This window comes from Kockiozyma suomiensis, assembly GCF_038497685.1.
Source record: "Kockiozyma suomiensis strain NRRL Y-17356 unplaced genomic scaffold V2V93scaffold_1, whole genome shotgun sequence".
Lineage (NCBI taxonomy): Eukaryota > Fungi > Ascomycota > Lipomycetes > Lipomycetales > Lipomycetaceae > Kockiozyma > Kockiozyma suomiensis.
This window is the reverse complement of record NW_027117664.1, coordinates 260,584-284,446: the sequence shown is the minus strand read 5'-3', so window position 1 is coordinate 284,446 and position 23,863 is coordinate 260,584. Positions and strand designations below refer to the sequence as shown.

At 43.5% G+C, this 23,863-nt stretch overlaps 12 protein-coding genes across 12 annotated transcripts; 1 reads left to right on the top strand and 11 right to left on the bottom strand.

Moving 5' to 3' along the window:
- Positions 1 to 1,113: 1,113 nt before the first annotated feature.
- Positions 1,114 to 3,792, bottom strand: V2V93DRAFT_362052 (uncharacterized protein). The gene has a single exon (XM_066908257.1). The coding sequence runs from the start codon at positions 3,406 to 3,408 to the stop codon at positions 1,588 to 1,590; it is 1,821 nt and encodes a 606-aa protein (XP_066768367.1). The 5' UTR covers positions 3,409 to 3,792; the 3' UTR covers positions 1,114 to 1,587.
- On the bottom strand, positions 1,130 to 1,746 carry V2V93DRAFT_362054 (uncharacterized protein). The gene has a single exon (XM_066908258.1). The coding sequence runs from the start codon at positions 1,425 to 1,427 to the stop codon at positions 1,182 to 1,184; it is 246 nt and encodes an 81-aa protein (XP_066768368.1). The 5' UTR covers positions 1,428 to 1,746; the 3' UTR covers positions 1,130 to 1,181.
- A 57-nt stretch (positions 3,793 to 3,849) lies between the features above and the next one.
- V2V93DRAFT_362048 (PPPDE putative peptidase domain-containing protein) lies at positions 3,850 to 6,359 on the bottom strand. Its single transcript, XM_066908256.1, has 5 exons — positions 6,030 to 6,359; positions 5,958 to 5,971; positions 5,861 to 5,891; positions 4,702 to 5,802; positions 3,850 to 4,646 (listed from the first exon to the last, which is right to left on the bottom strand). Exons 1-5 carry the CDS (start codon positions 6,073 to 6,075, stop codon positions 4,105 to 4,107), a joined length of 1,734 nt encoding a protein of 577 aa, XP_066768366.1. The 5' UTR covers positions 6,076 to 6,359; the 3' UTR covers positions 3,850 to 4,104.
- Positions 6,360 to 6,481: 122 nt separating this feature from the next.
- On the top strand, positions 6,482 to 8,219 carry V2V93DRAFT_362046 (branched-chain alpha-ketoacid dehydrogenase). Its single transcript, XM_066908255.1, has 4 exons — positions 6,482 to 6,736; positions 6,797 to 6,819; positions 6,881 to 7,952; positions 8,026 to 8,219. Exons 1-4 carry the CDS (start codon positions 6,545 to 6,547, stop codon positions 8,065 to 8,067), a joined length of 1,329 nt encoding a protein of 442 aa, XP_066768365.1. The 5' UTR covers positions 6,482 to 6,544; the 3' UTR covers positions 8,068 to 8,219.
- Positions 7,951 to 9,290, bottom strand: V2V93DRAFT_362044 (uncharacterized protein). The gene has a single exon (XM_066908254.1). The coding sequence runs from the start codon at positions 8,930 to 8,932 to the stop codon at positions 8,225 to 8,227; it is 708 nt and encodes a 235-aa protein (XP_066768364.1). The 5' UTR covers positions 8,933 to 9,290; the 3' UTR covers positions 7,951 to 8,224.
- On the bottom strand, positions 9,233 to 11,015 carry V2V93DRAFT_362043 (Alpha/Beta hydrolase protein). The gene has a single exon (XM_066908253.1). It carries the CDS (start codon positions 10,544 to 10,546, stop codon positions 9,362 to 9,364), a length of 1,185 nt encoding a protein of 394 aa, XP_066768363.1. The 5' UTR covers positions 10,547 to 11,015; the 3' UTR covers positions 9,233 to 9,361.
- V2V93DRAFT_362042 (uncharacterized protein) lies at positions 11,016 to 12,058 on the bottom strand. The gene has a single exon (XM_066908252.1). The coding sequence runs from the start codon at positions 11,893 to 11,895 to the stop codon at positions 11,161 to 11,163; it is 735 nt and encodes a 244-aa protein (XP_066768362.1). The 5' UTR covers positions 11,896 to 12,058; the 3' UTR covers positions 11,016 to 11,160.
- Positions 12,059 to 13,324: 1,266 nt separating this feature from the next.
- V2V93DRAFT_362040 (uncharacterized protein) lies at positions 13,325 to 14,879 on the bottom strand. The gene has a single exon (XM_066908251.1). It carries the CDS (start codon positions 14,460 to 14,462, stop codon positions 13,434 to 13,436), a length of 1,029 nt encoding a protein of 342 aa, XP_066768361.1. The 5' UTR covers positions 14,463 to 14,879; the 3' UTR covers positions 13,325 to 13,433.
- Positions 14,817 to 16,007, bottom strand: V2V93DRAFT_319313 (uncharacterized protein; the record flags this gene model as incomplete). Its single annotated transcript, XM_066907273.1, has 2 exons — positions 14,817 to 15,372; positions 15,730 to 16,007. Coding segments are annotated over 2 exons (834 nt in total), but the record flags the coding sequence as incomplete, so codon positions are not given.
- Positions 16,008 to 16,523: 516 nt separating this feature from the next.
- On the bottom strand, positions 16,524 to 18,023 carry V2V93DRAFT_362037 (beta-lactamase-like protein). Its single transcript, XM_066908250.1, has 7 exons — positions 17,871 to 18,023; positions 17,559 to 17,678; positions 17,418 to 17,506; positions 17,343 to 17,359; positions 16,990 to 17,292; positions 16,773 to 16,934; positions 16,524 to 16,705 (listed from the first exon to the last, which is right to left on the bottom strand). The coding sequence occupies exons 2-7, from the start codon at positions 17,669 to 17,671 to the stop codon at positions 16,622 to 16,624; spliced, it is 768 nt and encodes a 255-aa protein (XP_066768359.1). The 5' UTR covers positions 17,672 to 17,678; positions 17,871 to 18,023; the 3' UTR covers positions 16,524 to 16,621.
- V2V93DRAFT_362030 (Gcd10p family-domain-containing protein) lies at positions 18,024 to 19,755 on the bottom strand. Its single transcript, XM_066908249.1, has 3 exons — positions 18,889 to 19,755; positions 18,708 to 18,840; positions 18,024 to 18,651 (listed from the first exon to the last, which is right to left on the bottom strand). The coding sequence occupies exons 1-3, from the start codon at positions 19,718 to 19,720 to the stop codon at positions 18,180 to 18,182; spliced, it is 1,437 nt and encodes a 478-aa protein (XP_066768358.1). The 5' UTR covers positions 19,721 to 19,755; the 3' UTR covers positions 18,024 to 18,179.
- Positions 19,756 to 19,907: 152 nt separating this feature from the next.
- Positions 19,908 to 23,769, bottom strand: V2V93DRAFT_330211 (uncharacterized protein). The gene is made up of 4 exons (XM_066907645.1): positions 23,517 to 23,769; positions 23,363 to 23,452; positions 20,616 to 23,304; positions 19,908 to 20,549 (listed from the first exon to the last, which is right to left on the bottom strand). The coding sequence occupies exons 1-4, from the start codon at positions 23,655 to 23,657 to the stop codon at positions 19,972 to 19,974; spliced, it is 3,498 nt and encodes a 1,165-aa protein (XP_066768357.1). The 5' UTR covers positions 23,658 to 23,769; the 3' UTR covers positions 19,908 to 19,971.
- Between the last annotated feature and the right edge of the window lie 94 nt (positions 23,770 to 23,863).

Sequence of the window (23,863 nt, the reverse complement as noted above, 5' to 3'; positions counted from 1 at the left end):
AAATGACTAGGCGGGATCATGCTTAGACGGGCAGCAATCATTAGTTGGGCTTGAGTTCCGGGATGACATGACTCAGAAGAAAAAGCAACGAGACGATCCCATCTCTTCCCCTAAAAAGACAAGCGGTCGGTTGGTAGGTGAGAGTAAAGTAAGATGACATTGATAGCAGATTATATTTAATGGACCAGCATGAAAATTGAAATGTTTGAGGCCTGCACTCATCTCGGACAAGATGAATTTGCGGAGTCTTATCTTTGTTATCGGGAAGTTCTGGCCCAAGCTTCATTTTCAATTAAGGTCTATTCCGAGATATCTCCGATAACAATTATCTGTCCTGGTTAGTAGTGCTCTATTTTATTCAATTTCGATTATTCTAAAAATGCATTGGCCATACAGAATAGAGCTTAAGCCTGCATGTCTACTGCAGATAAGACAAGACCGTCCGTGCAACGTATGTGTCTTTACTAACGATATCTGCTATGTAAGCAGTCTTCACCATATTCAACAAACAGCTTACGCATTCGCAAGTTCAGACGAGAAATGCAAATGATAGCTTTTTAATTAACAGTTACTGTGAAGAGCCTTACTGAATTGGGCTCGTCGTTGCATAACTGTGCGAGCGATTACTGTTCATGAGACATCGATAACGAAGTTCACGAGATACTCCTTACTGTAGAGTATCAAACACAGTACGATATGCACTGGAATTATTTCTTTCACCGAGTGTTTATAGGCAAAGTCTTCATAGAGGACATTTCCGTGAGGGATTGCAGATGTGCCAGATTTGAAATTGAATTTATCGACGCGCCGCTGTAACAATATGCACTTGACCCCAGATTCGAAAGAGATATGCGCATCAGTCCTTCATTAACTTGAGATCTAAAAGCCCGATGTTCGACATCCCTCCTCACCCACTTCTCAGTGACGTGATATTTGACGAGACATAGCCGTGCTTAAGCACAACAGCAAGTAAGTTACTGGAAACTTGCTAGTAATATATTTCGAGTCAATCCCGGATCTTCTTCAAAAGCCGGACAATTATGTAGTGCAGGCAACGCACTGCTGTCGCTCAGAAGCGAAATGAGAGGTTCGCTGAAGTGCTTGGTGTCGACAAGTCTGGTTTGCAATATGTTTATACTTTTTTTTAATTCAAAGTTTGGAACCCTCTAGATACCCTTCTACTAGCTGACATACATGCCCTTGCCAGCACCATGCGGTGAAATATTTCTATGGCTATCTCTTTTTTTACGCGTGCAGCAGTCATGTACATGCAGCAGAGAAGTAAGCAACAATAATATTATGAATGCACAGAATAAAATAAAACACAAATATATATAACAAAGATTAATATAGAGAATAAAATATGATACAGTGATATGATATAGATGAATACAAGAATAAATGTTATATAAATCAACGTATAACATAGATAACAGCAAAAACGCGAGCACAATAATTAAGTCTTTCCTTTTTTTTTTCTGCTTCTGTAAAAAGCATTACATTAAATCAGACAGTAACAGAAAATAACTGAGTGCGATGTATGCAGTAGAGTAATCAGAGACAGCAGTATCAGCAGCGACAGCCAAATTACCAAGGAAGACAGGTATCGCTTAGGACACGGAGATTTGGACCTATATCCCATAGCCTTTTGGAAGGGATGGCCAGAGGTTTTTGAACAGGACTAGGGAGAGGATCATTAAGAGGAGGATATCGAAGATCAAAATCACGCGGAAGAATAAAGTCATTATAGGTTTCCACTTGAAATTCTATTGGTGTAGGAACACTTTTTTCTCGTTCCTTTGGCAAATAACAGAGCTCGTCTTGTAGGATACTGCTCACACTTAGCCCCAGCGTAGGCAGGCCAACAAGACGTGTATACGCTTCTGCCGCTGAAGTCCAACCAGCCTGTACGTCATTGCCATTCAAGCGCCTATATTCGAATGCTGTTGAGTCTGCTTCAAATTCAGCACGCGGGCGCTTGGTATGTAATTTCCGACTGCTCTCGGGTAAATAACGATGGGCTGACTCGGATAACTGCGGATGATGCGATGGTTTCCATTTGAGAGAAGCGTAGTCGTATGCAGTTGTTCGCATCTCGTGCCAATGATCCGGGTGGACAAGGTGATTGATGTGCTGCTGCTCGTCACCCATTAACCGGAATAGCTCTCTCTGTGGCCTTGTCAAGCAGAATAACCAGAAAAGTCTGGCATATTCATGCATCTCAATTAAATTTTTTGGCGTGCATGGCAGCACTGCACCAACAAGCGATCGCACAAAGGCAAGAGCCAAGTCACCAGGTCGATGAGATTCAAACTCTTCAATCGCCCGCAACGAATGATCGAGAGAAACCAGTTGCGAGCAGCTGTGCAAGGCCGATATCATGACATTGAAGACACGCCCAGTACAGTTGGGGGTAGCGAACAGTAACTTGTCCCAAAGTTCTTGTGCTCTCTCTACGGAGAACTCTATCCACTCAAATTCATGCACGGGGTAGCCCTCAAGTTGCCTATAGTATAGTCTCTGGCCGTATTCAGCCTTTATGTATTCGACCCATTCCTGTTTTATGGTACTATTTGACTCTGTAGTGAGAAGAACGACGTGATAGATCCGAGTTAAATTTCGAAGACTGTCGCAGTTGATTCGTCTTTGGATTGCATCAGGTCGGTCACATCCTATATCCTTCAAAAGATTTCCATAAACGTAGCTATAATTCATCTCTTCAAAAGGAAGCGTACTGGACCAGTGTTCCCTGCTGCAAGGGTAAAGTTCAATGGTGGCCGCACAGTAGGTGATAAGACGCGCTCCCCCATTAGAGAACACGAACTCTGGATACTTCTGTCTGCGAACATGATTAACCAATTGTCGGTCAATCGCAACAGTTGTATGCGGCAGGCGAGATCCTTGCATTTTGCTGAAATACCAGAACTCCTTTCGCACATCATACTTCATCTTGTGCCGTATAACCCTTTGCGGCACCGAGAGAGTCGAGCGGTCTATAACTTCGTTCAAAGGGCGCGCTGGTCGGGTGCTCAAGCGACAAGATATCCGGGGAAAAGACTGTATAAGTGGCTCTTCTTCCTGTTGCTCTTCTGGTTGCTGAGAAGCTAGTTCTTGAGCTGAAGGAGCATATAAGTGCCTTAACTTGTGATCCGCAAATCTGATAGCGGAAGATTCAACATCTCTTATACGTTCTTCATGACTAATGTCAAAGGAAATGAAGGATCGTCGATAGCCTCTACCTGGAGGAGTATATTCGGGGGGAGATTCTGAGGGAGGAGAATAGAAGTGGGGGGTATAGTGTGGCGGAGAGTCTGTCCGTGTATGAATATCTGCAGTGTTCTCGATAGTAGTCTCTACCAAAGGTGCGTAAGCCTGTTTTCTGTCTGAAGTAGCCGATTGGGAATCCATTATCAAAAAATCGCAAGTCCGAGTACGCAGGGAGTAGAGGAGGAGGCAGTGACGAAGTAATAGTGAAGATATACAAACGCGAGGCAGAGCAAATCAGTCGTGGTTTTATAGCGCCAAAAACCTCTCCAAAAAATATTGAGACAAGGAACAAAGTAGCCTGTTCTAAATATGGCAGCAAACGTGGCATCGCTTGTACCTTGAAAGCAGCACAATCAGCACGATGTCCCTTGTTTGATGAAAGCCTCGCAGAAGTGCCTTGAGCTCTGGCAGCACTTCTGTTCTAAAAATAATACATCCCTTGTATCTGCCTAGAACAGCTGCAGCACTCTGAGCAAGGGCTATATGAAGATGAGCATTTGTAAAGACTTGTATGGCAAGCTATTGGGATGGAAGATTCCCGTGGTTCACAATGAACAAGGGACTACGCTAAACCCTAAAACCCTGGGATCATGAACTCTATATTTTTAAGTGGCATAATAGCAGAAATTTAAAATTTTCCACAAAGTATGCTAGCAGTCTAATTGACCTTTGCAAGTCTACAAAGCCTATCTAATTTACTGCTATCGTTTGCCTTATTAATACGCCATCAAATAAATGCATAGAAGTATCAAAAAAAATTAGGAAACGTACATGAAATTCATTCGAGAATAAAAAAACTCCAAACCTACATCGATTTAAAAAAAAAGCTAAGATATTCTACGGTCTCGTTAACAACTCTAAGAGCTCACTGCATAATTTCTTGTCGGCAATCTTATCTGCACTCTTCGCTTTGACCACGGCATACGCATCCAAACTGGCGCATATCTCCATAGCTTCCACGCCGACTTCTTTATCAAGAGGTGCACAGTAAAGAATCAAGCCCAAAGAGGTAAGCAAACGACTCAAAGTAGGTGCCGATTCTGTTTCTCTGTTGATGCCTTCAATGAAAGCAACAATAAGCTCGATTCCAATATCTGAGCCTAGTAATACTTCTTCTGACGCGATAGCACGACGACTTTGACCGTATGCAGCAATATTGAATGCAAGCGACGATGCGGCCAATCGGACATTAGCATGACTATCAAGCAGCGAATTGGCAGTAAGTTGTGCTAGTTGACTGCCCAACTCAGATATTAGGCGTGGGACAAACAGAGAGGAGTTGAAAAGATTACATAAAAGTTGCAATGTGACAAGACGCACTTGATAAGGATTCTCGTCATTCGATGAAAACGCAACAACACTAGATATAGTACTCAAATCTGCTAAATGGTCAGCACCAGCGATCACACCTGAAACCTATGGAGCTCTACTTACCACTCTCTTCAGCAAACCAAGAGCTAACTCGCACATCAACTGCAGCGACTCTAAACAAATCGATAATAGGAAACAAATTCTCGCCGTTCCCGGCCTTCGAACTCAGCATCCTTTTGGTGAAAGTTGCCCACGTCGCCAGGTCGGGGGTTGAAGCCTCTCTAGCTCCTTCTGTATTCCGCAAACGGATAAACAGAATTAAGTGCTCCACTACTTCATCAGTCACTCCAGCTTCGGTAAGTTTAGTCTGAAGCTTATCCAAAGGAGGTAGCTTGGAATAACTGATATAATTCCTGGAAGTTCCAAGTAGAGTAGGCAGGCGCAACCGTCGATGAGAGTGTATCGGATAGGCGCTTTGCAAAAGAATCTGCACATTGCTCTCCAAAGTGGGCGGAGAAGCACCTTTCCACTCGTCAAGTTTATCGCCATCAATAAATGTCATGAATGTCGGCGTAGCAGATATTCTCCACCTTGAGCCAATCTCGTAGGCATCGTTTATATCGACCTTTATGAATTTGCATTTACCGCCATGTTCTTCAGCCAGCTGATCATACTTGGGATATGCGATTCGGCAGGGTCCACATGTAGCCGAGGTGAAAAATACAACTGAACACTTGCTAGTCTTGATCATGCGCTCGAGCTCAGAGGCTGATGTTGTATGAATAACAGAGTATGGCACTTGGTTCAAAACTGGCTGCGACTGGGGTACTTGAACAGTTTCAGCAGGAACTGAGGGTGCGGTCGTGATAGGTCGCAGTGATTTTTCGATCACTGGTTTCATCATTTGACCAAACGGGGTTTCCAAGACCTCACGCGGTAGATTAGAAATATGGTCGGGAATGCTGCGCCCAACCAGAAACTGACATAAATCCTGTGAAAAATTGTTGCAGTTATGCATGAATAGATCGTAATTCTCCGCTCGATAAATTTCAGCTAACGAATCGATGTATTCGCGCACAACCTCTTCAGGCAGCGAGGTCTCACCCATATCGACAACTTGCAGCGGCTGCCCATGATGAGTCGCACCTGGAGTTGAGGATTGAACTCCGGCTCCGTAATAGTATTCGACATTATTGTAAACCACGCTTGTATGCCAGACTCCGTCTGTGGTTCATATCGCGTTAATGAGGCTATGCAAATGGTGCAATCTGATCCAACGTACCTATCTGTTTACCAATAAACTGCATCGACAGCTACGGACAATAATAATTTAGTACACGTTCTCAATTTACCCTGTGCCAGAGCTTGACGCTGCGTACCTGTCGAGCGAGTCCTATATTATAAAAGGTTAGATGTAAGTTAGGCGCAGACGCGACAACGTAAATCAATACCTTTTGATAGATCGTACACGTATAATTTCACAGGGAAAGTAGTCATTTTGAGAATTCTTCTTTGCTTGGTATAGAAACAGCAAGGCACACCGCTCTATTTATAAAATGCAGGGCTGAGAAATGAGGGGACCTTCACCGAACTTCTGCAGCCCTTCATCAGCCGTGCGTCATGATATCATCCAGTCACGTGATATATGTAATCTGTGAGTAGATGCTCTGAATCGAAGACAGATAAGCCTGGAATGGAACTAAGCCGTAGACAAAATCATTATAGAGAGTAAATAGTACTTCTATTAGCAGCTGTCCAAATGGTGCTCTATCATCAGCAGCTTTTCCATTGTGTACTAAGTATAATTAGTCACGACCTCGTGAGCAGAGGTCAGAGCCGCATGACTAATGGTATCCTCGGCCCTTTAGATTGACTCGACGTCTTGTTACTCCCAAAACAAATTAAAAACCATCAAGCACAGACAGCAACACTACCTGTTTTCTGCTAGCCACGCAGGATTAATATTATGAGGTACTCAGTCTGTCCACGGAGGCAGCTATTGACTGAAACTGGAGCTATGGTGTCGCGGAGGCCGGCTTCACAGATTTACAAAGTCACATGCATGAAATCAGTTTTAGGGCGTCGGCGAAGTTATTCAAAATATTCGTTAGATGAGCCCTTTTTCCCAAGTATTGACATAGAGAAGATAATATCAACAGTAAATATATCATGTGATCTAACAGCCAATTGAGTGGAGTTAGCTAACGTCCTGCTTTAGTACGCCCAACATCATACAAAAAGGTAACATATTGCGCGCTGTCGTATATCTGATTTTTATTTATGCTTACCAGCAAGTGCGCAGACTCAGTTTAGAAGATCTCTTACGTTTTGGGTGCCCACCGATTCCTGCTGATCAGCTCGTACTCAATGCGCGTCATATCAAACAGGAAATTCTAAGCAGTCTTGCTCGCCGCGTCATCGCTTTACGGAATTTACCATACATCATGATGCTTAATCCTAACATTTCCCAGATTTATCACAAATATCTGAACTCGATCAGTTTTGTTCACGGTGACGAGAGTTTCAAGCCAGAAAACATGGCGGCTGATGAAGAGAATCGTGAGTTTACGAAAGCGCTGGAGAAAGTGGTCGACGAGCACACGGATGCGATTCCAGTTCTTGCAAAGGGTGTAGCTGAATCAAGAGAGTATATAAGTAGCGCTATGGCAGATCGGTTTCTTGATGAGCATCTTCGAGTACGCGTTGGTACGAGATTAGCAGCTAAGCATCACATAATGCTCACTAAACAGAGCACCTCAGGATTGCAAAATGGAAGATATGTTGGGATAGTGGACACTCGGCTTCGGCCTGACGAAATGGTCCAATCTGTAGCAGATCTTTTGGCGGATGTTTCTGATTTACAATATGGCTTGAGACCGACAGTCAAGATCGATACAGGTAGCGACATTGAGATTGAGTACGTGTCCGAGCATTTAGAGTACATTATCACCGAACTATTGAAAAATTGCTTCAGAGCAACTATTGAGCACTTTACAGGACAGTCGTCATCTTCACATTATAGAGTTGGCGAAAAATCCAATTCAAGCCAAGGCATTTTTGGTGGGCCCACTGCTTCACTTCCTCCAGTTCTAGTCAGTATCAGTCGTGCTCCTACAGGTATACAAATACGGCTACGCGATCGTGGAGGCGGTATCAAAGATCATCATTTAAGCAAAATATGGGGATATTCCGAATCAACATTCGAAGAAGACGATTTTGATGATGGCTTTAAAAGGTTGAATACTCCACCACCTAGTGTCACGGGTACAGGCGGTAGCTCTATGGGTGGTTTGGGCTATGGGTTGCCGCTTAGTAGAGCTTATGCAGATTATTTTGGAGGAAACATAGAATTAGAGTCGATTTATGGATGGGGTGTAAGTCTCTCCTCTTCTTTTTCCAAACTTTCTGTTCGTTTTATTATATAAGTCTATTGCTAACTTGATTTAGACTGATGCTTATATCACGCTTCAGTGCGCGCGAAACGATTAAAACTGAGCTCTGCAGTTGATATCTCCAATTTATGCGCAACTAGAAGTACACAAATCCTTTATGAAAATCTTTCTCCCATAAATCATCATTATTATTACAATTACTACGCCAAAAAGCTGTATGTTTCTATAATATCAAAACGCTTCCCAAACAAAAACTAGCCGGCTGTCATATATATCGTTTCGTAAGCCACCTCAGTTACAATGACAAAAGTTGTATCTGTGACCTCGACCACATTAGTGTAGGTCATCATAGGATATTCTGATGAGGTAGCCGCAGCTCCCTGTGTCATCTGCGCGGCAAGGGTAGTAGTCGAAGCTATAAGACTAGCAAAATCGGAAGACACGGAAAAAGGCGTATAGGTAGCACTTATTGTTTCCGGCATTATTGAAGAAGTCGCGCCTGGCAATGATAATGTTGTCGTTGCTGTAGAACATACCAAATCGGGAAATACAGCAGTTAAGCTGCTAGAAGTTGATACAGGTAAAACAGACATTGCTGTATTTATCACAGACGACATTGCTGCTGTGGTCATCATCAATTTGTCAGATGTAGTTGTCGACAAGGTTGCTGCTTCAGAGGTGGAGGATGAAGCGGTAGTTAAATCTGGCTGCACAATTGCTTCCGCAGACACGACTGCTGTTGTCGTAACATAAGCCACAGCCCCACTTTCTGGCGTATCCTGCTGCACAAAACCATCTCGAACAACCAGGGCTACGTGAGAAGGAGATGCAGTAGCAATTGTACGCGTGGAGAACGAGGTGGGCCAGTGTCTGGCGTAATGCGCATGATGTAAATGTGCTGCCGATGCGGCTTTGGAAAGAGCCAGGGCGGCTGTTAAAAAGGCTGTAAGCGAGCACTTCATGAGAATCCCTAGGCAAATAATTTAGTCCATAAGCCAAGGTAGAATTAGGACGCAGAACGGAATATTCAGTCTATTTGTGCTTAATGAAATTGGGCCGCAAAAGAGGAGCCTCTGCATTGGCTCCACACAGGGGCACTCGAGGAATGCGTAACAACGCGTTTGGCAGCTGATTTACGCGTGAGCGGCTCAAACGCGTCCCTGAGCAATCTCAATCTCGAACAAGGACCCTAAGGTTCACTCGAGAGATCGGCCTCAAGATAGAGAGCGAGGCAGCAAATAGTTGAATATGCACGTAACAAATCTCAAAACTAATTACAGACATCTATTTAATATAGAATATTACAGCTGACGTCAAAACACAAACCCTATGAACAGTACAATTACAACTCTAGTCAATAGCTTTTTTTTTGCCTGCTTCTGAACGCCCTATTAATAAGTCCGCATAAGAGAGGTCACGTAAGCATTAAATTCCTTTGGATTGTCAAGGTAGAGATGATGACCTGCTCTGCTGATTATCTTACACTCAGATTTTACTCCATTCTGGCGCATAATCTCAGCTGCCTTTTCTCCGGCTTCAGCGTCCATCCAGTCATTTTCACCATACATCCACCACGTCGGAACTTTTAGATTTCTGACTCTATCAATCAATGCAATGCGAGCGTACGCACCAGGCGCCAGCAGCCGAGTAACTGCATACTCCCCTGAACCTCGGGCAGTGAACAGACCCAAAACATAGTCGTGCAGAGCCGCAGACTGCGCCTTTGGAAGCATCGAGAACCGGTTACTGGTCCATAGATATACAAGCTGAGGGCCAAGCGGACCTGTATGCCGCACGAATATAAAAGGAGAAACATGTCGTTCCCATAGGAAAACAAGCCATGATGGGATGGGGCGTTTCAGCTCTTCTTTCGCAATAGGATGAGGATACTGGCCGGCGCTGTTGTGCACTGCATGAGCCTTTGTCGTTTCTTGTTGAGGCACCATTTCAGCATTAGCAACATCTGCCACATCTAGTGTCACAGGCTGACCATTTTCAGCGTGAACAACAAACGGATCTCGTGGGACACCAGCAGGGCTGACCAAAATCAACTTTTTAATACGCTCAGGGTAACGCAAAGCATAGGCAACGCCAACGTATCCGCCCATGGAGTGCGCCATCAGAGTGAACTTATCGATGCCACGCTTTTGTCGCCACTCCTCTATAGAATCAATGAACCAGTTTTCAGATGCATACACGGCATCATATTTATCTTTGGCTTTGATGCGAAACTTTGGACGTGAAGAACGACCGTATCCTAGTAGATCCAGGGCATGTAAGCGCCATCCAGCAATCCGAGACAGTCCGTCGAAATTCCGGACAAAGAATGCGAGTCCGGCACCGTAGCCGTGTAAGATAACAAGTTCTTCTTCTATTGACTCAGTAGTTCGGGTTATTTCGAATTCATTAATGACACGACCAGGCGAGAGTTCGACTTGCAGCGAACGTGCTGACCGAAATGCATCAGGCTCGGGGAAGAATGGCAGGAATGAGAGAACGGCGCGCTCGGCCGACTCGAGTGATGGAGGATTCCACCATTGCTTGACAGCGGTGCGAAAAGGGAGCGGCATCTCCATGGAGAAGATGCGGGAGGCCACCCCCCTGCGGGGCGGGTTGCTGTCTGAGTTCGCTATGATGATGTCAGTTGCGTCCTCGTCGACGTTGACGGTTGGACGCTTGTGTGAGTTGCGCGACGGCGGAGAAGAGAGAGATGACTTGCTGCGACCAGGTGAGGCTGCCGCGGAGGACGCTACTGCAAGTGCTACTGAGAAGAGGCGGCGAGGGCTCTGATTTAAATGCACACGCAGGCGGAGAGCCCACGCAGCGGCAAACGGGGCCGGGAGCTGCAATGTGGCGGCTTAAAGAGTCGACACCGGGCGCGGAGTCGGTCAGCAAAGATCAGCCGTGCGGCGACGCGCAAGAAGTCGGAACCGCCGTTTAAACGGACGTCTTGAGGTGTTGCAGCGCTACCAGAGCAACGGCAGACAATGTTGTTGGCAAAAAGCAGCTAACGCGACGGTAAAGACGACGTGCCCGAAGGAAGGGTGCACGATAATCAGTGTCTCCGGCTCTCAGAGCACCGCGCCAGCCAACCCCATCCCCAACATAACGGTCACGTGTAGTCACGTGGATAACTGCGTCAGCTTACAAAACAGTGGTATTGTCATTAGAGGTGTTGTCATTAGATAGATTAGCATTCGTGCTGTATATCAAACTCTCTCGCCAATTTCCGTATATCCCAGTTGCTCAACACCAAGACACACTTCTCTCCGGCAGTCTTCTTTAGAATCATTAGCGTAGCCTTGGCTATCTCCCGTCCTGAACATGTCTTTCTTGATACCCACCATCCCATCAGCGGGATGTACTTTGTGATACCCAGTAGTAGCTGTAACTGTATTTCGAGGGCACTCTTATCTTTTTTATGACTAACTATTAAGCCCGGACGTAAAATAACAGTTCTATCGAATCCAAGTCTCACAACATCGCGCTCAGTCTCTGCGTTCATTCGCGAGTATGCAAACGGAGAGTCTATCGATGCGCGACTAGACGACACAATTACAAAGGTCAAGACTCCTTGGTCCAGTGCTGCTTTTGCAATATTGAGATTTAGGTCATGGCCAATTTTGTACTGGTCCTCGATTCCGCCGACGTCAGTCAACTGACCTGCTCTGATTTCTGAAAACACAATCTGTGTATTTGGCGGAATCTCGCCTGCAATATCGTCGGTCACTATACTCTTCAGATGATTTCTGTCAGTCTCATTTGGCTGAGAACGAAGCGGGTGATGAGTTATTGCGACAATTTTGGAGATTGCTGCAGGCAGATACGGGGCCTTGCGCAGTAGTAGCGTGAAGGAACTACCGGCATGGCCTGTAGCACCCACCACTGTTATTGTATCTCGCTCAGAAAACAGGAGAGAAGTCATATTGTATCAAAGAATGGGGTGAAAATCTACGCGTTGAGCTTTTACGGCCACCTCTACATTATATATATATAGCCGACCTCCAGATAGTTGCCGATGTCAGTAGGTTGTAAAGAGTGCTTGCTGAATCAGAGCGTCCTAGACTCGCCGTGTATATGTAATCAGAAATTTTCTTTAATGTTATTAGGTAATTTATGCTTTTGCTCGTTCAGTACAATGAAATTTAGAAGAGAAATATTTAAATGGTTGACTAATCTTGGCCCGAACTCAGATGATCAACAGAGTTTGTTAATAGTTTAAGAGCCGAGAACGAAGTCTGTTTTGTCATCCCCGAGAAAAAGGAGCTTATTGCCATTAGCAAGAGAACTTAATAATTAGACTCTTTAAAAAAATCTTGGTGCTCCATTTATTGATTAGACATATTACATATAATGAATAGCATCTACAAAGAACCTAAATCAAAGCAAAGCGCTCTTTGCATATCCTCGACAGCCTGGTGGATCATCCCGGCAAAGCACCTAAACCGCGCTCCGTTCACTTCTCGCGATTGTGATTCCTGGCAGCACACCCCGTGCTCATGAATATCTGACAAGTAAATCAGAACTTTTTCGCAGGCTCGTAGGGCCACACTCTCCCTATTTTGTTTGCCTAGCAGTGGCTGTAATGACGTCACACCTCTGAAAAGACAGAAAGTGTGAGCCAGGAGCCGAGGCAGGTGTGTCGCAATAAAGCACAGCTCTAACTTTTTAATCGTATTTTCGGTGCACAATATGATGAAATACTCACTATACTGTAAACTGTATCCGGTCATGCTTTCCAGCTTTTCCTGCACCAACAAATCTGTCTGGCAGTCTGACGATATGCTAGAATAAGTATCCGATTTTGGACTCTTGATATCATTGGAATTCAACGTAGACTGATGGCATGGTGCATTATAAAAATACACACGCCCTATCTCCGATCGGATGTCATAGTACGTAAGCTCCAGCTGGCGTCTAAAAGCAGCTAATGGAAGTCTGCAGGTGTCAACACCCTCTACTACGAAGGTAGATTCATAGTCCTCACTAGCTAAGTGACTTTGTAATTTGAGAGCTTCCGGCAAGTCGTTTTTCCAATCTTCCAATCTTTCTTGCAGCTCATATGTCAAGGAAAGCAAAAGTCCAGGGACACGCATAATTCTCTCCGGGGGCCACTCTGACATTTTTACTTGCACGGTGGAAAGTACCGACGTAGCAGCAATTCGAGCATTCAAGAATTGAAGTAAAATCACATCCTCTTTTGATTTTGCAAATGAAAAATCACAGTAAGATGACTCTGAAAATGTAAGCAGTTTAGGTAGAAAATAGGAACTAAATATAGTGTTGTCGAGTAAAAACAGCACGTTAAAACTCAATTTTAACAAATTTTGCTGTTCCTCACTTGCCATCCGTAGATTTAACAGACGCAAGTGAGTGAGCGCCGTAGACGCCAGAATATAAGCGTCTTGAATTCTAATTAATTCGATACTGTATATACTAATTTTTGAAATCAATAACTCGTCATCAAGAAAGTTTGCAAGCGCATACATACCTTTTATATATCAAACAATGGATTGCAGTCAAATCTGAATAGTCGAGTCCCTCTTTTATTCGCTGACCGGAGAAAGCGGTAAATAGCTCTCGGTACTTGTCAAAAAGCTCTACAGGCTCAGATGGAAAACATCTTTGAACCCTCAATGCTCCTAAACCCAGAATGATACTCATCAATGTCTTTTCATTATATGAATACCTGGAAGGGGATATTGAAGCTGACGATAGTTCAAATAGATTGGCGGCAGATGACAGTAAGAATACGGGATAAAAAGCATGAGTTTGCTGAAGAAAAGCTGAGATCAATGGAAGATATATTGCTGGTCCCCGAGATAGAAAATCTTCGAGAATGTCAGGTTTTTCAAAATTTGTTGACCTCGGGACTTTATTTTTGCTGCTGGTGGGTTGCTGTGCAATACAAACAAATAGATTCTTGTATAAATCTGAATGTCGTATCGGATTTTGGCACGAAGATAAATACTGAGATATTGAAGACGTGAATTCGATACCTGCCTCATTGTGCTGCTCTCTCAGAATAAAACTCGATGATGCAGTTGGCTCTTGAGCAGGAGAATAAAATGAAGGATCCGAAATATTCTGCTGTACATGTAGTGTGCCCGTCTGCTGTCGTTCTTCTGCCACCTTTTGACTGGCACTAAGCAATACTCCACCGGATTTGGCAGAAAATTTCTTCAAAGGCGGCAGAATTCGTGAATTGCTGCGTCGGCTGTGCATTATTCTTGATTCTTGAATTTGTCGCACCGTCAATTCTTTGGAGACCTTGAATGGAGCAACACTGTATATACAAGGAGCCCCTTTTGTCTGACAGCTCTCACAGGTTGGCTGTTTACCATCACATTTTATTTTATGATGGCGGCAGTTATTGCATGACTGCTTAGTTCTCTGTCGTGGATCACATCCGGCGGATCCGTCTTTACACATGACGAACTCCAGCGAACTAGGCACTAAAGGAACGTCGATCTTTCTCGTATATTCACCCATTGGCCAGTTTGCCAGGATACAGATATGTGATGTTATTTTGGCTGAAAGATGAGCAAACTTGCATCATCCCGCCAAGAATTTATGAAGCGCTCGACTCTAACGGGTGTTTTTCTGTCCCCGCAATGTTCTTCTGTTCAACCGCCGGACAAGCCGCACCCCGGACCTGTCAACAATTGCCGTTTAGGGGAACTGCTCCGAAATTCAAATATTGGAGTTCTCGATGGTTGAATTCTTTTATGTTTATCCAACTCTTTGTTCCTCGATAAATTTTTTCATATCTTGCAGCATTCGTTCTAGAAGTCGAGACTCGGTTATCTACTTCTATCAATTTATTTTCTAAGAGAATGGCTCCATTCAAGAAATAGCACCAGATTGTTGCATGACTACCGCAAAATTTTCAAAACTAACAGTCCCATACTCATTTCCAGATGCTACACGCAGCATCTCTTGTAAATCTTCATCAGTAACATTGTCTTTAGCCAAAATCGCAGCGTTTCGAAGGTCCTGCATCGCGATAAATTGGTTTGTCTGTCTACCTTCAATGAATAATCCAAAGGCATGCTCCATCTCCTCGCGATTTCGGTAGTTTCCAGAAACCTTCGTACCTGTCTCGGCATTGTGTCGAGAAGTTGCGGCTGATTCCTTTCGCCGCTCTTGATACTTCAATGCCATAATCTCAACAAACAGATAATGATCAACAATCCCACTATCCTTTGGATCAGCCGTCGCTATTATCTCTTTGATCTCACTCTCACCCGCTGTGAGTCCAAGAGCGGCAATTGCATCCTCTATATTATCCGTGTAGAAATTTCCCGATACAGGATCTGCGGCTATATCATACACTTCTTCAATTTCGGCAATATCTTCCTCCGCTATCCCCAAGTATTCTGCTGTAAGCTTTCTGTTCTTGCTGAGCCGGTTCAAGTTAGATTTAGATTCTGTTGAAGAAGCTGTTGAAGGTATTACCGAGGGAGTAAACGAGGGGATTGGTGAAGGAACGCGAGTAGCTGTAGGAGCGACAGACGATGTCGAGAAAGTAGCGGTGGGCGTAATTTCTGATGCACTGTTTGAGCTGTATTGCGCCTTCAAACTATCCATCTGTGGCGCTTTATTTTCACTTTCGATTGTCACCCCAGCATCTGTCGGTTGAAATGTGCTTTCAGCAGTCGGCAAGACCGATGGTGCCGCTGCATCCTGCACATTATCTTTGGTAACAGATAGCAATTCCTGCGGTTCGTCAACAGCATCCAAATCTAAAGAGTCAAACTTATTGTTTGTAGAATCTTTTTTACTGTCGACTGCTTCACCCGAATCAGCATTGGCATCGGAAACTCCAGGGATATACGCATCTTCCTCGTCGATATCACCATATTCCTCAATCTCGTCATCATCTTCAAACATTATCTCATAGTCCTCAATATCATCATCCTGATCTATATTACTCTTTTCCGGCGAAGACTTGGTGAGTGCGTCGTTAGCTTCGCTGTCCTCGGCTGGAGATGTGGTATAACTTCTGCGCGGAACTTTACGCGTTGATCTACGCGTACCCGGCGGCGATGACGACTAGTAAAGGAGTATTAGTTAGATTGTAGTCATAAAGCTGATTAGTACGACTAGCCAATTTACCATCGTGTGAATGAACCAGGATCAATAGATCTAATGTCAGATTAAACTGATCGCAATCTTCAGAATCAATTTACTTCATCGTTAGTCATCAGCACAAATTAAGGTTGTAACTAAATCCCCTAAACCCAAACCCTGAAATAACTGGAATGAAAAGCAGCGCGGACGAGAAACTTCTTCCATTAGGAATTTTTTTTTCTAAAATCTCTTTTATATAGCTAGAACTCATATCTGCCATCTTTAACACAGAGGTATGGGTGTGGACACTGGAGAGAAATTGATCTTGCTATTCGTTTTACTGCGGAAGGAAGTTTCGTGCCTTGATTCTGTTCTTGAAAGATAATCGAGGTCTTTTCGCGGCCATTGTGGCAGATGATTGGTTTCGTTTGTCAGATGGGTATATGAAGCGGAGCAGACAATAATATATACAGCTTTAGCTTAATCATAATTAAAATATCTATTTACGAATTTAGAAAAAAGTGGAGAGCTCTGTTGCATTAAACCAATTGCGTTTTTAGAACAAAAGTTCAGTGTACTTAGAAGCTATTCTTCAGCTCACGGAGCTTCTTCATGACTTCCGTCCGGTCTTCTACGCCGGTTGCCTTAATAATTTGAGGGTCCTATCCATAATAAAGTCAGTAATTCTTTTCTTGCTAGAACAAAATTTGGAGCAAAATGCCATCATACAGTCAACATCATAAATGGGTTGTAGGTTTTCTCATCACCAATTGTGAATTTACCAGCAGTGACTTCGTTTGCCTTTGTGAATGCCTCAAGCTTGGAAAGGGCGTCGTTCGATAAAACAGATTTTGCAAACTTCACGTTAGAAGCTGTGTATTCATGACCAGGCTATAAACATTCTATATTAGCATCATTAAAGACAAACGCTCAAATCCTTACTTACGTAAACTTTGGTATCATCAGGAAGTGATCCTAGTATAGTATTCAAGGCAGTGTCCATCTCAGCGGGAGTTCCCTCAAAAAATCGGCCGGATCCGCAAATGAAGAGAGTATCTCCGGTGAATACCGCCCGATCCTCGCCATCTTCGAAAAAATAGCAAATTGAATCTTGAGTATGGCATGGAGTGTGCAATGCAGTAATCTTAATGGCACTGCCGAGCTTGAAGGTCGACTTATTATCAGGAGTCTTGGTGACGTGAGGAGAATTGAAGCCAGCGATGACCGGGACCTTGGGGAAGACCGAGTGCTTACAACTGTTAGCTATAGTTTCAAGTACGATGAATATTTCTTGCTTACCAACTTCTCGTTGCCGCCTGTATTGTTACTCAGCATTAGATGAAATTAAAACTGAAATCTAAAAGGAGCACGTACCCGAATGATCATAATGGTGATGAGTGTTTACGATACCGGTGACAACAATTTCACCTTTAGCGACGAGATCATTGATAGCAGGAAGCACTCTTCATTATGAGTTAGTAGTTATATGAATGACCTTTAACTCTTTATACGTACTCAGCAGGCTCGGCAGGGTCGATAATGAGGGTCTCTTTGGTGGCATTGTCAGTAACCAGATAACAGAAGTTATCGCCGGTACCCCAGCGCATCTTAATGTGTTGAATATGCATGTTTCGTCTGGCCTAATTGTTCAGTTACTAAATAGATTCAGTAGAATTATTAGATAGTTATCAATGCGCATCAGCTGTACAGTATGCTTAGGCGTATCGTCGGCAATCGCTGTATTGCTACTATTCCACCGACGACCCCACATCGAGCCTATCAAGAGAGCCGCCATTACAGATATCCAAATCCATTGTGAATGCATACCTGAAAATGAGAGAAATAAATTGATTTATTGCGAAAGGTAGATCTTGAAGCTGTTGAGGACGCGCGTTTTAGTACGGATGAAGCAAACATATCAAACGATGTCTCAAGCAAGCTTATCGATGCGCGGTCAGCGCTCTTTTGCCAATCGCCAATTCGACAGCTTTTTGACTTCACCTAACCCGAAAAGCACCAATGTACAAGTCAATATTCCAGACTTTGATTTGATTAGATCTGTTTATGAAATAAAATACATAAATTATTTTACATAAACACCCAAATAAATCGAAGCTTGTTTTCGTAAGCTTCGGACTAGCCTGTGGCATCAGTATCGCCTGCCTCAACTTTTGCCCTCTTTTCTTTAATCGAATTCTCATCTACTCCATTCAATTTTCGCTTCGCATTAACCTTGTCCTGCTCGTCTTCAGAAGCTTCAGTACCTGCCTCGTTTTTGGATGCGGCAGACAATGGATTCCGTCTTCTCCTCTTGCCGCCAGCGCGCACATCATCGGACGGGACAACACGCGTACCCCATAATACGAATCCTCCACCAGCCTTGGACGTCATAAGAGGATGCGTGCGGCCAGGAAATACTTGGTATTTTCGTACCCTAGTCTCTAAAATAGTTGGAGCAAGCACGCGTAGGTCTGCCATTAAATCATGAGCAGTATCAACCAGTGGCTCCTTTGCTGCATGATAAATGGCAAGCTGGCGGGAGCCTGCGAGTGCCGGGATCAGCTTATCCAAAAGGCTCTGCGTCTCTAAAGAGGTTGCAAGAATCAGTCTATAGTATATAGTTAGTATACAAAACCATAGAAAAGCCCAAGGGAGTTGATTTACCCATCATAAAAGCTATTTTGCAGCTGATCGAAAATAGTAGTCAACTCAGCCTCCCGTGCTACGCGGCGATAATACTGCCCTCGACGGGAAGATTTCATGCCTGTCAATATTTCGTCCGATAATTTTTTCACAGCTATTAACAGTCAGTATCAAATATCCTTTACGATGAAATGAAACGTACCTTCTTCCTCTTCGGGATAGTACAGCTGAAGGAGATTCATCACTTTGAGCATTCTGTTTGTCATTTCTTCCGGAAAGTTAAGGTACTTGATAATCTCAAAGTTCGGATGCTCATTTTCATGAATAAGAAGAATAGTACCTTCACCATCCATTCTCTCCAACATGGCACCAGTAACCAAACCACCGGTATCATCAACAACGATGTAATTTCCCCCTGGATGAACGTTTGCCAAGCTCATCATCAGCCCTAGACTCTCAGGAGTCATCTCCAAAATACGATGATAATCTTTGAGAGCAAAATGCTCAATTAGCTCAGATGTGCCAATACTGCACGGCGTAAATCTTCGTAAAAACTTTTGCTGCTTTCGCCTGGTATATTTTGCTTTACTGTATATGCTTTTCTTATCAAATGCACCATGAGATTTGATAACCTGCTCAACGATTCTTTCGCCTTTTTCCGTTTTTTTAAGATCTTCAATCTCCTTCATCGACAACTTCTGAACAGAAGTATCATCAATTGTTGTCTCATTGGTATTGATCTTGCCATCATCTTGTGCGCTCTCGTCATCGCCTTCATCGTCTTCTTCAGTTTTATCAATGTTCACATCCGACGAAGCAAACAACCCTTCAGAAGAGTAGATAACATCCACATGTTTGTCATCTCGAATTTCATATGTATATCCAAATGGCTTGCCAATAATGTCGTCCGCGTAGAATGCACCAAACTTTCCTACATGAATGGTTGTATGCGGTATTAACTGAACTACCCGCAGAGTCAGTGATGGTAATCTGATTAAAACATAATAGTTTGGTTGAATAATATCTTCATTCATAATGCTTTTTGTTGGATGAACTGCGAACACTATGGAGATCAGTCTGCTAAGTATCCGAAATTTTTTTTGAGATCTAAGCCGCACCACTGCAAACTCCCAATTCCGCGGCTTGGCTATGCTCGCCAGGTTCAAAGTCGTAGGTAGCTAGGATTTTTACTTTAATCTTCAGCTATATTTTATTAGCCTCCTTCTTTAAAATGCGGTACAAAAAATTTATTATGAAATTAATGTAAACTGCCAGATTGTATGCACTAATCGTCAAAGTCATCTCCACCCCCTCTTCTGCGCTTTCCGCTTCTACCTCCGGCGCCATCAGCTCCTCGCTTTTTACCATACTTGCTAAAATATTCCTTCTTGTCCTTCTTTTCACGCTCTCGCCGCTTTTGCTCATTATCGGCAAGTTTCTTTTCAAATACAGCTTTTCTTTCTAATTTCTTCTCTTGACGCTTGCGATCTTTTTCGTTCCGAAGAGTCATAACTTTCTGCAAAAGATCTCGTTTCTTTTTCTCTTCCCCATCCAGTACAACGGCCCGCTTGGCAAGGTATGAATCCTTCTTCTGCGGCCTCATCATGGCTATCTGAGACTTGAAAGGCAACTCTGTGCGTATGGCCTTAGGAACCCTAAGTGGATTGAAATGACGAACAGATCTTTCGATCGTCTTGTACTGCGAGTCTTTTGGATTTGGTACAGCAATTTCGTTCTCATACCGAACTTGACCAGTAAGACGCATTCCTTTCCACTCTGTCTTATCTTTGATTAGCAAAGAGGTGACAGGATTATACATCTTTCTTGGGAGTATCGGATACCAGGCTCGAAGAATAACGATATCTACATAAAAGAACAGGTCAGAATATATCTCAAAATAAATCATATCTGGAGCTCAAAGCAACTTACCACTCATGAGTATCTTATCCTCAAATGTCGCACGGTAATGACCTTCTGGTTTAGCTAATGCACGTTTTATCTGGCCGCGAATTCCAGACACTGTCTTGATAGTAGCTCCTTCAAATTTGGCAACTTCAAGAGCTGAAGTAAACATTCCCTGAATAAATGCAGTATTTTTGAAAATTTTATACGGCGTACCAACAAGCTTCAGTTTCTTGACAATTTCCACACTCTGATCAACTTCTTGAACAGTACCGGTCGCTGCAATCCGAAATGCTCCAGTCGCCGCCTTATTAGCAACAGAGGTCATCGCGCAAAAACCAGTATTAGGAGCAACCAATGGTCCATAGAATGTCGCTAAACAATGCAAATGCTCAGGAGTATATTTAAGCATGCGATTTCGCGTGCGAGAATCGGTTGTGGTGTATATAGGAACACTCTGAAAACGTCTCCATCCAATAGAAAATATCAAAGGATCGTTAGTCTTCAGAATCTTGCGATGCCATCGATGACGTTTGATACGAACTTGCAAAAACCCAAACCGATCCTCGGACGCAAGAAGACTACCCATAACGACAGGAAACTTGGGGTCAAAACTATCGATAAACTCGTACGGAATGTGATCAATCACTACACGAACGTAGCAACCAGATCGAAATCCTTCAATTTTATCACGAGTATCCTGATCCATGTCTTCGTATTCGGCTTTGTTAATTTCAAGCTGCTTTGAAATTTTGGCTTTTTGCGCATCGTGCCAGGTGTCGTATAACTTTTTCTCTGGATCATCGTCACCGAGACCGTCATCTTCTTGGAGCTCCTCTTCTTCAAATCGAAGACGAAGCTTTTCTTTCTTTTTGGCGTTTGCCTCTCGCTCCTTTTCATAGTCCGCCTTCGGCTTTTCGCGTTCTTCATTATCAACAGTTTCTGGTTTCTCTTTCGATGCAGAAGCTTGGTGACTTTCTCCTGTCTCGAGATCTTCAAAATCTCCGAACTCCTCTCCGTCTTCATCACTATCAAAATCACTAGAGTGGTATGCATCATCATCTTCATCATCATCATCTGTCTGACCGTTCAAGAAGCGGCCTCGAAGCAGAGATAATGCAGGTGATGATTCTCCCCAGCGGAGTTTAAGCTCACTATCGTTGTATTCTGGAATGGTGCAATCGATAACTTCAGCCGATGAGGACGCGAGAATTGAGCTATTATCACGTTTCTTGAAGAAATTTCCGTCGTCGTCGTCTTCATTTTCGCCTTCATCAATATCTTCCTCTCCATCTTCATTATCGTCAAGTTTCTCGTTTTTCCAACGACTAATGACATCTGCTGGTGAAATGTTTTCTAAATAAAGTAACTTTCCAATATCCCATTTGCGACGACCAGCCTTGTAGTCGTTCAAAGCACGGCTTGCAAGATCATCTTTCCATCTCAAATCGCCTCTCTGGTCTTCATCAAAGCCATCAAATTCGTCATCATAGCCCATGTCAGAGTCACTATCGGCAAAAGCCAGCTCTTCATCTTGATTATCGTCTTCATCGGCGTTCAAAGATTTTGAAATCGCGTCGGAATATGCCTTCTCATCATCGTCATCATCGTCAAAATCTTCTTCATCTTCACTTTCCTTGTCGAAGCCTGAATCGTCGTAACTCTCTGCAGTAACAGCGTTCCCGTGCCGTCGTTGTTTTCGTCCAGTATTATCTTTCTCTAGTTCATCCACCTCTTCATCAACTTCCGTCACTTCATTTAAAGCATCGGCTCCTTGAAAGAGTTGGATTCCAGTGCTGCCTTCGCCGAGCATATTTTGAGCATTTTGCAGACCGACAACAAGACGCTCTCCGACACCCTTTTCTTCTCCTTCAACAAAACTACGATGACCTACATCAATATAAACAGCGTCCTTATCGATCAACACACCGCCGACATCACTCATAGGTGCGTAAATAACTTTTAGTCTGTCATCAAGTCTCTTTCTGCGTTTAATCTTTCCTTCCTCAACTTCCTTCTTCTCTTGGTATGGCGTGGGACATGGATCGGGAAGTCTCTCAACATCAGAAATTGTCAAGTCCCCAATACCTGGAACGTGTACACGCGCATTGGATGCAGGAAGTGCGGTGCCGTGAACATAGCCGAATAGTGTGATCTTTCTATCAGTCTTAGGATTATTCTCAATTTCAGTCGGATGTGTTATATCAACCACTCTGTCAGCCAAGAGATAGGAATGCTCATTTCTCCATTTCAAAGGTCTGAATTTCATGACACTTATGAACCTGGCAAGATTGAGAATTTCACGATCAGGATACCGTCCATTCATCACACCCGACAAATAAAATAGCTTTGCTCCCTTATAAACTTCAGTCCACAAACGATGCTTCAGTCGTTTCTTAGATGCACGTAGGGTCGAAGGAGATTTAAAGAGATCAAGGTGAGTTGCAATGCCTAAGATACGTGGGAATCCATGAGGAGCAAGTACATTAAGAAACTCCATTGTCTCCATCTCGAAGCCAAAGTTTCCGTCAATCATCAACAAGACTAGGTCAGCAATCTTGGCAATGTCCATCATAGAATTTAAATCATTGTTGCACTCCATAAATGTCAGTCGTCGGCGCTTTCCTGAGACGACCGTCACTGGACCTCTAATATCACTGAGAGTATGCTTTGTGTATCTCCGCACCAAACTCTTAATGAGAGTTGTTTTTCCCGTCTATTTGAATGTCAGCTGCCTCATACGTGGTTACAATAAATAAATCAAAGAGACTCACGCCCGGAGGTCCCACAACTCCAATAATTATTGGCGGTGCCTCTTCAGGTGTGCGGTCCACCATTGGCACATGGAATCGCTTCTCATTAACCTATATTCGCATATTAGTAAAAAGACAAAAAACAGCCTGAATCATGAATTTCTGCTGGCCATACATCGTGGGTGCGTCGGGCTTGTCTCTCGAGCTTTCTAGGAGCCGAAACGGCAAAAGCCTTAGCATTCTGGCCGTTATTGTGAAGCGCCTTTTTTGTATTTTTGGTTCGAACAGCTCTATGAGCCTTATTCTCTTGCTCCATGCTGAATGGACAGAGAGCTTGCTGTGAACAAGTCTTCCTGAAGCCTTTTTTGTCGTAGCAAAAGTCCCAATCAAAAAATATTTTTGATTGCTAAATAGTATGGCATTTATTCCGTAACTATGAAAATGTATGGCTTTATTTACTCCTGCACAAATGCACATATACAACTATGAATAAATGCTTAAACATGCAAACTATACTGGGTT